This window comes from Nilaparvata lugens, chromosome 4 (genome assembly GCF_014356525.2).
Source record: "Nilaparvata lugens isolate BPH chromosome 4, ASM1435652v1, whole genome shotgun sequence".
Lineage (NCBI taxonomy): Eukaryota > Metazoa > Arthropoda > Insecta > Hemiptera > Delphacidae > Nilaparvata > Nilaparvata lugens.
The window spans coordinates 29,653,309-29,665,417 of NC_052507.1; the positions used below are offsets into that span (position 1 = coordinate 29,653,309).

At 36.3% G+C, this 12,109-nt stretch overlaps 1 protein-coding gene across 2 annotated transcripts in view; it reads left to right on the plus strand.

Moving 5' to 3' along the window:
• The first annotated feature begins 339 nt into the window (after window positions 1–339).
• Window positions 340–12,109, plus strand: part of LOC111048546 (thyroid transcription factor 1) — a 49,613-nt gene continuing 37,843 nt past the window's right edge. Inside the window, exon 1 of one of the 2 annotated variants that reach the window (XM_039427302.1) lies at window positions 340–901. In XM_039427302.1, coding sequence (XP_039283236.1) covers window positions 499–901 — 403 coding nt within the window. In that variant the 5' untranslated portion in view covers window positions 340–498. The remainder of the gene's footprint in view (window positions 902–12,109) is intronic. The other variant, XM_039427301.1, reaches the window with a different exon arrangement.

Consider the following 12,109-nt stretch of genomic DNA (forward strand, 5'->3'; position numbering starts at 1 on the left):
TCTATGTGAACTGGGGTTTTTCATTGTCTTGTAGCTTTGAGAGGAAAAGTTTCTAAAGTTGAAAAGCTCTCAGAAGTGGCCTAATGCTTTTAAGGGAAATGAATTCGACCAGTAATGTGAATTACTGCATATTATACATTTCTCAGTTACCGAGAAATAAGTTCTTTTAAGCCGCTTTGAGCGAGTGAATTCCAAGAACCCTTGTTGGGAAGCGAATCTGTAGTTTGGAACAGTAGGGTGTTTGAAACAGGATTAGAGGGAGAAAAGGGCATTGACGCTTTGAGGTTGGCACGCCTGACAAGGGCGGGGCGGACGGGCGGGCGGGGAAGCAGGAGCGTAGGGAAGGAGCAAACAGCAAGCAGCGAGCAGGAAGCAGCAGACAGCAATCGTGTGTGTCTGCCCGAGTGGTTCGGATCGGCCGCGTGTTCACAGTCGTTAGATCCGAGTTGTATTTGTGAGTGCATAGTAGAGGGTTGAGGGGCGAGAGGGAGGAAGCGGATGTCCGGGCCGGGCTTTACGGAGGCAGCCGACCTCCTACCCGAGCTAAATGGTGCCGACCTGGCAATGTCGCTGAGCCCCAAGCACCAGCCACACACTACACCGTTCTCAGTCACCGACATCCTCAGTCCCATCGAAGAGAGCTACCGCAAACTGGAGCTGTGCGCGCCAGGATCGCCCTACAGGGGCAGTGGAGGCAGCAGTGCCGGCTCGTCAGCCGGAGGCGGCGGTCCGACTACCGCCCCCAGTCCACACACGCCTCAGGGCTACATGCATGCCATGCCACCCCAGTACTACAATGGCGCCTCGGCCGCCGCCGACCTGCCGCCATACTCCAATTCGGCCGCCGCCGCCGCTGCCGCCTCATGGTATCCCACCACCCCCAACGACCCAAGATTCGCAAGTGAGTAGCCACTACATTTAGCCAACTAGATACTATGTATATTTAATCAAGGAAGACTCCTAAGAAAGCCCATCCTCCAACATGAAGAATATCATAGGTACTCTACATTATAGCCTACTATAAATATTATCATTATTAATCAAGGAAGTTTTCCAAGAAAGACTATTGTCGAAGGTTTACTGGGACATGGTAAAATTGTATGTTGTGTATGATAACCACCCACCTAGTGTATGAATAGGATGTATCAATGAAGGTTGAGATCAGAATCAGAAGGGAAACCATAGCAACAGCGGGGATATGATTGTCAAAATCTATATTTCCTCATGACCACTTTAGACTGGATAGAATTCTTATAACAAATGAAGAACAGATCTCATAAAACGAGTCTCTCTTAAAGGTGGGTTTTTGTTTGTGCGTAAATGCTGTCGACCACGACAGGGTAAGGATTTCAGATTGGGTGGATTTCAATTTGTCTGAAGAACCTAAAAGATTAATATATTCAATTATATTTTAATGGGGATGATTAAGTTCATACTTTTAAATGACACTATGTTGCTATTATTAGAAATGTTTCGATTCTTAGATAATAAACACAAATCAAATAATAACGAAAAGTTATTGGATCAGCTGTTTTGGCAAACTGGAAATTTGGACAATATGAATGTCTTCAGACAACAATTAAATGCCTGTCGTCGTCGACAGTGGAAGTTTACGCACAAACAAAAACCCAACTTGAGGTGGTTTTTCGTTTGTGTGAGTCTGCGTTCGGTAGCGGATGCGGTTAGTCAGAACAGCAACTATCCAAAACAATAAATCATACATCATATTCATGCATAATTATATTATTATATAATCATATTCATCAGTTGATATCGTGTTCAGTATTAAAATTACTGTGATATTAAATGGAACGACGTACGATATCAACTGAGCGATTATGACACAAGTAGGTGGGATTTTGAAGAGCTGCTGTTTTGACTAATCGCATACGCTACCTAACGCACAAACGATAACCCACCTCTAAAAAGTATTATTCCACCACCAACGTGTACCCGTGCATAATACTGATAATCATGAGGGGTTCAACCTTACGTGAAGTTATATATTCACCAAGACAAATAATATGAAAATATATACTTATGTTGATGTGGATTATGCCAATTTTTCAATGATCATCACTACATGAATGACTACTGTGTAAGTAAACAGGTAGCCTACTTATTTTGAAGGAAATTTTTGAAAATGTGTTTTATCGGTAAAACACTTGGTTGGAAGTTGGAATTCATTCTTTTTTGGTTATGAATTCAATCAACCTTTATAGTGATAAAAGAGTTATTCACAAATTTATTTCCATATCATGATTTCAGTATTTAGAACCATAGAGAAAAGAATCATACTATATTATTTTGTCTCTGAACGTATCCTAAGAACGCTTTGACGCCATGTGGAACGTTATAACACTATCAATGATAATTATATTATTGAACTCAGCTTATACATCTTGACAAGGATATACTGTAAGATATAATAAAATGTTTATTATATACCAGGAACTGAATAGGATTATAATTTCAGATGGGGTAGTGTTCCCGACCTTCCCGTGACCGGGCCCCCGCGACAAAAACATGTAGGCTTCCTTTCTTCAAAATCATAATATATCTCTATCCCCTAAACCGAAACTGATAACATCCCAATAGAATGTTGTGTCTGAAATGTGGGTGTTTGTGTGTGATGGGTAAGTCATTTATAACCTTATTTCCGAATATTTTTGTTTTCACAAGAAAAGTAAAGGAACAAGCACGGAACTCTACTCTACTCCGCTTCCTATTTTCAACCATTTAACATTGAATAAACATAGACGAAATTCAATCACAACCCTCTGATATCTATCTTCAAATTATGACTCCAATAAAATTGACTCATTTACAAGGTCGAACTTCTTAGATAAATCTACTATAATGCCACACACACCTATGATCTATTATCCATCGGAGTCATCATTTCATTCATTAGAGAAAGCACTGAATGATTTATAGAAAAACCTGGCCTGAATCCATATTGCTTATGTGATACAGCAAACCAACCCTGTTTAAATACTTTTTCAATCGCCTCAATACTACATATTCGTGAATGAGCTTTAGTCCAGTCAAAATAGACATAAAAAAGGGGGTGTGCTTGCAATTTATATTGTAGTTCTGATTTTTTAATATATTATTTGGGTACATAAGAGAAGTCCAGAACCAATTTCTTCATGCAAAATTTCCTTGTGCTAGATACAGAGTGGCCCAAAAACCTCGTATTTTCGGCTCATTCTCCAGTTTTCAGCTATTTCTGCCAAATCTCGTAATCGGACAGAAATATTTGCTCTCGCTTTTTTTTAGATCATAAAATGTTGAATAAAATGAGATCATTCGGAACTCATTATCTCCAATGAGTACTGAGTTATGATTTTTCAAAAATGAGTGAAATTTGAAGGAAAAATCAATTTTGATGAATTTCAGTTTTTGATCAACAATATCTTCCGATTGTTAACATTTAAATGTATGATTCAAAATCCCTCTGGGCGTATTTTTGTGCTCTACAATCTGAGATCAGGGAGAGCGCTCTATCTCAAATAGATTTCCAGGTACCTGACAACAATGCTCCTTGTATTGTGAAAAACACCTAATTTTCAGCTTCAACCATCATCACCAACTACATTGTCCTCACATTGATATTTCGCACAATGACATAAGTTCATGAGATCATGTTCTATGAGAATCACCCGTTAGATGCACTTAATTTCAGTATTTCCTAGTGGAGAGGCGCGCTTAAAGACACCTCAAGGATCAAAATTTCAAACACTTACAACTTTTGACGATTTCATCGTACTACACTTCATTCTTCTCGACTCGTCAAGGCGGTCCAAAATCATGCATCATAAGTCAAATTCGGTCGAAAAATGAAAAATTTATTGTTGAGTGTACTTAAGCCCATATTCCAATATACAAAAAATGGCCAAACATTTCCTCCAAACATTCCCTCCAAATTTCATAGTCAACTGATCTATTGTTGCTGAACAGAAAATTTCACTCTCAACACTAAAACTGCTGCAACAGTCGTAGGGAAGTGCGTAAAATAGTGAAAAACTACATCAAATTAAAGATAATTTGATGCTCTATCAGCTCATAATCAGCTCGGAATTCTTTCATCAATAATTGTTCAAAAATTATAAGGCCGAAAAGATGAAAAAATTGGAGGCAGGAGTGTTTTTTCAAAAAATATCTCACCTTCAAGAGCGGATAAGTATCTCAAAAACTATAAGAGATATGGAGAAAATGTCGAGAGCAATACTTGTTGGTAATTTTGTAAGCTTCAATATTGCTCGGAACACAAATGTTCATAAGATGTATAGTTTCCGAGATATAAGTGAAAATGAAAAAATGGTACTTTCAAACCACCCCCACCCCTTTATCACAGGGGCTGGGGGTGGAGACTTTTGATATGTTAATCCTCTTACTATCCTTAAAAGAGCTGTGGAGTTGAAAATTGTGTTCCAAACTTTTCCCTCTATAATCTTTCGTTGACTGAACTAATATCCATATCTCTCCCACTCTAGATATCAAGCTACACCCAACACTATATTATGTTGTCACTTATAATTCACCTACTGTTATCTGAATCTTAGTTGTGTAATTTTAATTACACATATTGTAATTTATAATAAATATAATACCATAATTATAACTACTTAGTGAATAATATCCATTGCAGGAACTGTCCCCCAATCTCAGACGCATAGTCTTACTGGGGGAATTCCACTCAATCAATATGTTCTTTCTACTGTTTATGTAAAATTGTGATTCTTATTTTGTTGAATATCAAATATAAATATGTACATGTATTGTATGCCAAGTGGAAATAAACGAATTGAATTGAATTGAATTATTGAAGTCCTCAACTACTTGAAAGATATTGGAAAAACAAAGAAAAACTGGAAAACGCCTATTTTGGGCGTCATTTTGTGATAAATCTGATAACCCTTCAAAAAATTGATTACTTCCAACCCCTATACTGGAATCTATGTATCAAGAACGAACTTTCCTAGTCTAGTCATAGACAATCAAAATAGAAAAACGCAAATTTCTTGCGTAATTTCGAAGCCCTTCCAACACACCATTATTCTAGACCTTAGCTGAATCTGTGTAACAAACTAAAAATCTTTTTGTCAATGAATATTCTAAAGCATATATGAAGCGTAAATTATCAAATCTAGTCAAGGTCAAGAGGTAGACTACAACTGAATATTATTATGCTTACCAAATTAGAATGTTTAGAAATGCATAGCTTGCTGATAAATGAGTGAATCAATGACCAAATCAGTAGTATTTGCTCCTATAATCAACCAATAATAAATATCAAGATCCTAATTTATAATTACTACACAATTCTTTCTGGAGATAGACTGTTATTACTATTAAAATGTTTCAGGGGTGAACTCGTTATGAAAACAAGAAATCCTCCTTCCAAGTACCATATTAGCAAGACTTGTCCTTATTTAAATAATATCACCCAAATATTCAATTCTGGAGCACCTCAGGTTCTCTTATGCAGTTATAACACAATTCGAGGATATTCTGAGATTAGTATTAATAATCATAATTCAACGTTTACTATTAATCATATCGATTTAGCCAATAATTCATAGGAAAACTATTCAGATTTCAGGCGCCGAACTATTTTTCAATTGGAAACTATCTCAATCACTCAATGCTGTTTCATTCTTGAGGAATTCCATAACTATTAAATGAATGAAATTTCTGTAAATATTCCAGGAGATTTGTAGCAATATAGTAGGCCAACGATTAGGCTCAAATTCTTCTTCTTTTGGTTCCTATCCGTTCCGGATGTTGGCAACCATTCTGGCTATGATGACCCTGTTGACTGCCGCCCTGAACAGCTGTGCTGTGCTCATTCCATACCATGTCCTCAGGTTCCTAAGCCACGATATTCTCCTTCTTCCAGGACCTCTTTTACTTTCTACCTTGCCCTGCAATACAAGTTGGAGTAGCTCGTATCTGCTTCCATTTCTCATTATATTATGTCCTAGATATTGGAGCTTCCTCGCTTTTACGGCATCGAACATTTTTTTCCCTTTCCCATTCTTCTTAAAATCTTTTCATTAGAGACATGGTCCACCCATGACACCCTCAGCATCCTCCGGTAGAGTCACAATTCAAATACCTCTAGTTTGCGCTCAGTTGCAGCTGTCAATGTCTATGACTCCACACTATATAGAAGAACGGAGAAAACATAACACCGAAGAAATCTAATTTTCAAATTAACTGTCGAATCGTGACTTTTGAACATGGTATTCATTTCTAAAAACACAGCTCTGGCCTTTTCGATACGGATCTTGATTTCTTGTGAGTGATCCCACTGGTCATTCAAAGTGGCACCTAGGTAAATGTATTTATCAACTTGTTCAACTGGCTTTCCTTTAATTGTAAGATGAAATCTGGGGACATTTTCCTTGATGATCACCATTAACTTTGTCTTATCTGTATTGATATTCAACCCATGTCTCCCACTACTTTCTGTCACTGTGTCCATCAGCATCTGTAAATCATCTAAAATTAATGAGATTCAATTAGGCTCAAATTAATGAGATAAGGCTATAATGAGACTTTAGACGGGCTATATTACTTTTGAATGAGAAATACACATTTCATGATTCCAAGGAGATTAATTTGTACAACAGGTTACATTTACTAAACTTTTACATCCATACCTTCTTTTTTAGTCCCTTTTTTCCAAATCTACTCGCTATCATTGCCTACTCAAAAGTTTTAAATTAAGAGTAGATAATATTCCACGCTCTCTCGCAAACCACCTTATCAAAAAATGTCTGTATCTTCAGCAGAATGAAATGAAAACTTCGTACTGCATGTAAAATGATACTCTATCAAAAGAAATAATTCTAAATTATTATGAAGAAGGTGTAGATGCCATCAACTATATAGGTGTCATACTCTATCAACAGAAATAATTCAAAATTATTATGGAGAATGTGTAGGTGCCATATAAAGTCATCTGAAAGAGACTTTTTAATTTATAGTCTCAAGCTGAACTTCTTTTGAAAAGTTGCTAATTTCATTTGGAAGGATAAACACAACTTTTGATGTAGGTTGTGGCCTGAGTTCATCCTGGGGGCTTACCTTGATAATCATTACACTCATTCCCGAATCCCGAATCTGCGACAGATTTTGAAGCTTACAACTACTCTATTTCTTGTAACTTATTAATTGTCAGAACACAGGAATACAACATATTCCAATTCTTAAATTACTTCAATCAAAGCGTGCATGATCCTTGTTATCTAAGCTGCCTGCTTTGCGACCCACCCTTACTGCAAGTAACGAGCGCTGTTCACTTCTTTAATCTGGGTATTTGGAAAATCACAGTGTTGTATTTTCCTGCTTAGGGAAACTGATCATTATCCTCATTCATCATATCTCCTCCAAAACGATGTAATTGAAGTGCTGTTGACACTGTCTGTGATTCATACAATTGGTAATCATTTCTAGCAAAATGAATCATCATGAAGTTCACCTTGATTAAATGAATACTCTCTACTCTCCAGTAATGATGAAAACTACTTCAGGTAGTTTAAAGTCTTTCCACTTTTAATCAAATCTGTGGTTTTGTCAATTTCTTAGTCTTGTTATTTATTATCTTGTTTTTCGAGTCTACGCACAGGCCACAGTGCCCATGTAGGCTCATTCCGTAATGTATAATATTATGAAACCCCAATTTAAGTACCTAATTATTTGTATTTAATATTTCATAAATTATTTATCATTTTTGTACTTGCTGTATTGTGGAATAAAGAAGATTCTTAATTGATTGATTATAAAAACTACTCTTCAGCTCTCTAGTAGGCCTACCTAGTTTCCAGTATAACAATCCAGTATCCATTGCAAGTCAAATAGTCGTGTCACTTTTGTTTAGGTAAACTCAATTAGGAATGTACGTGACATGAAGACGTTGGCAGAGATCTGGTTGTGTGTGTGTGATTGCTGGCGTTGTTGTGGAAACATGCCTTCCTGTTTGGCTAGGGGTGGAATTGGCGGCGCGACGCCTCCCTCACGTCAGCAGCTTCCGTCGGCCCACAGAGGCCTGCTTCCTGCTTGTCTAACCCTTCAACGTCACCAGTCATCCAATCCTTCCCTTCCAGCCCTGCAGCCTCAGACCACAGATCAACCCCCGCCCGCCCGCCCGCTCAAGCCCTATTATCCGGTGCATAGCGTTAAATCGCTTTTTTATCGTTTGTTTGGGGGAGGGTTATTAGGCGCAGAAAATCGGAACAATGAGAATGAATCAAACTCCTGAACATGCACCCATTGTTAGTTATAATCTGAAATGCGTCGAAAAACCAGCTAACAACAACTGGGATATTATTTGAATAATTATTGAAATTGCAGCTTTTAGCCGTACCGTTATTTGAATACATCTCAATTAAATTTCAATTTCTCTGAATAATAGATATGGTAATATCATAGAGAAACAATAGCGTAAGTAGATATCCCATGCTATAGGGCGTTTATGTCGCAACTTTTACTGTTATCCCAAGCCGATTACTGTCGATTATTGTTGATTTTTACTGTTTTGACCGGGTAAGAGTGTATGAACGGCACAATATGAGAGACTACCAGCGTCATAAAGCTTCACGGGAAAGAACTACGTGGGCTATCGGCTTGAGATAACAGTAAAAGTTGCGACATAAACGCCCTATGCCATGGGATATCTACTTATGCTATTGTTTCTTTATGGTAATATCTATCAATCACCACGATAGACTCAAGAAAGCTAGAATAGATACCATACAGTATGAGAAATACAAAATAGTCTAGTAATCGTTTTAGTGGAAATTTCAATTTTTGTTGGTATATGGAATCAGGAACTAGAAAGTTCTGTGGAATGTTCTCAACTGAACATTCTCATCAAACGATCTCATTTGAAAACAATAGAAATTGATGATTTTATATAAAAATCTCTGAAAAATAATTCAAATAGGGGACGGCTGTACCCAGAAATATTGTACTTGAATTCACTAATAAGTCTGAAATAAACTCAAGAACTTGAATAGGCCTACAATTTTCTCTAGATTTTTTCAAGAAGAATGAGATGGAGAGACGTGAGAATATAAAAAATATTTTAAAATCAATTTGAAGTGAGTGAGACTATCATGTTTCTATCGCCTTACTGAGAAGGAAAAGAGGATCATATTCTTGAGTAAGGGTTCAAAGATCGATATATTTCGATTAGTTTCAATTTTGAAGACATAACATAGACTTAATTTTGTCACCTGAACTTTGAAGCTAATCACTATTTCACAGTTTTAAATTATTAGTGAGTGTAATTTCGTGAATTTGTTTTCAAACAATCTAAATCCAAAATTTCTTGTTTTAAAGTGTTTGCACTGATAATTGGACTCAAATTCAAAAGTGAATGAACATAACCTACTTTATGGACTTAGTGTATGCATCAAAATTCGTGTAAGGAACAGTTTTGGGCTGAGCCTTCCCCAATTATTTTAATGATTTTTGTTTTGTGATCATTGAATGAATATTATTATTATCAAACTATAATTTTACTGTGGGTATTCCGTTAGCAATTAGTATAGGCCGTATTTGATGCAGAGTAGGCTCACTGCTCTTTGTAGAGTATGATGAAGTTAGCAGTTGAAATCCTTTACAGGTTACTTGCCTACAGTACCTGATAGTAATACGTCAATTTCGAACACTATTCAGTATTAATTCAAACTACAATATGATCGATTTAATGCCTATAATTCAAGTAATTCATCATTAATCATACACCTATTCCAATCCATGGATTGTTATAGTTCATATAAAGTGAGTTGATTGAAAAGTTTGTAGAAATTATTGCTTACTTACTGACTTATCCCATCTCAATTTTGAGCCCATATCAACCCTTTATTAGGCCTGACTGATCTTCGTAAAAGCGTGGTGTCCTAATGCCCTTGTCATAACTGCGTGTGCGCTTGTAATAAAACCGACTCTGTGTGTTTGCAGTGGGGATATTTTGCCTTGATCTGTCCAAGCTTGATGTGATATGACGGGTATGATGCAGTCCCACCCCCGCACTGCCACTTGTTATCCCAATTGCAAACAAGAGTCAGGGCCTACTCTGTGTCTGTACTCTTTGCCCTCCACTGGACGTATGCTCAACTGCAAATATTTGTCTCCATTTCAAATCATGGAGTAATCGAACTCTTAAAAGATTCAAATAGCTGACATTATCTGCACTTCCCGCCAAACTCCATTTTAAGGACATGATGTATTTATTCTTGGAGTGGGGTTATAAAGATATGAAGTTAACGAAAATATAATCTATATTAATGAAGTTGGTGCCCTTCGAAATTAATATTTGCCAGTACAGGATGTAAGCTCATTAAATTTTACACTAGTGAATCATAACTGCGACCTAAAACTCTGACACCAGACCTGAGCCAGCCAGGTGGTGATGTTTTTATATATTTTGTGGTGATGTTTTTATATCTCCATTTATTCACAGAACTGAACTCCATCGTTCTTATTGATATTGGATTTCATAGTTTCTTCATGATGGTTGATGAAGCCAATCATTCTACGTGCTTGATTCAAGCTATTCCTGAATCATGACAAGAATAAAATCCTAATATAACGATACTCTAATAACTAAGAGAAAAATCGTGCTATTTATAGGTTTTTCTGATTGATAATGAGATACCTCTGTTCACAGTTTTAAGGACAAGTAAATTCCTCGTGGTATTCACAAATAAATATTTGTTTAGAGGTATTGAAAATAAATACATTGAAAAGTGAAAGACGATAATAAACGGAGTTCACGGTTACGTGATTATTGTATTTGCAAGAATACCTCCGATATTCAATAGAAAATTTATTTTTGTTTTCTCCGTACTAGAATTCTGGGTGAGTCTTGATTTTGTTACAATCTAGTCCCAACTTCCACTTACAAAAATATCTATCGCTTCTAGCTCATTTTGCCAGGTTGATCACCACAAACATTGGAGACTTCGTTTGCTTGATCTGCTATACTATTTTTTGTGCGAAACACCTTACATTCGAGCATTGGTCTCTGATTTCTTATGTCATTCATTAGCCATTAGGCATTGTTCGAGCTATGCTGTTCTTCTGAATCTGACATACCGGTATTTAATAACACCATGTAGGAACCATGTTGGATCCTACAAATTTAATCATCACAACTAGTATGTTTGGTACAAGTAGTATATTATATTCCATCACAAAGTCTGTGAATATTTCTCGTCTAAAAAAGTCTCAAATAGGTGTCACGTTATTTCTTTCAATAACGAGTTGCCCTGCTTGGCTGCAGTCGGTAGAGCATGAATAACAAAATATATAACCCTTATTGTGGTTCTTAGAATAATAATAATACCAATTTCTTACTGGCTCGCCCAGGAGCTCCCGCAGTTCTCTGTTCTTGCTGGTTACTGACGTCGGCTGCTCCAACAGTCCACAATTTCTGTGACTGATTTGTCGAATTCCGCAAATACAGATTTCCGCTGCTGCAACTTAATGCTATAATTTTGAGATTCTTCAAATCGTATTTAATGATACTGGATAATTTATATAAATCTCTGGAACGTATTATTTCCAAAGATTTGATAATCAATGCTGTATATCGCTGTCTTAACTAACTTATTCGGTGAAGAATACAGTCGGATGGTAATCTTAATAATATTTCAATACTGGTTACTAAATAGATTATAACGAGATTGGTCAAGCATGGAGATAGGGAAATAAATAAAGGATACACCATCAAATTTGATACAAATATATTACCCAAATATCAACGAATAAACAAATATATATAGAGTAACGAGTAAAAAAATTAAAATAAGAACAAATATATTTATAAAAAAATATCACAGATTAGCTCACTTATTAGGTTTTTGCTTTTAGCACGAAAAATTACCATGTGCTTCTTAAATCATCAATCCTATGCATCTAGACTATGCAGCTCAGTTATCGACTTGCTGTTGCTTGTCGAATAAAATCTCATATACCTTCTTTCCAAATTAATATAAATAAATAATTAATAAATTATAAATCTCAAATATATTAATATATATTTCTCAAGGCTAAAGGTTCGACCTCTGATGGAAATTAGATAAATCAA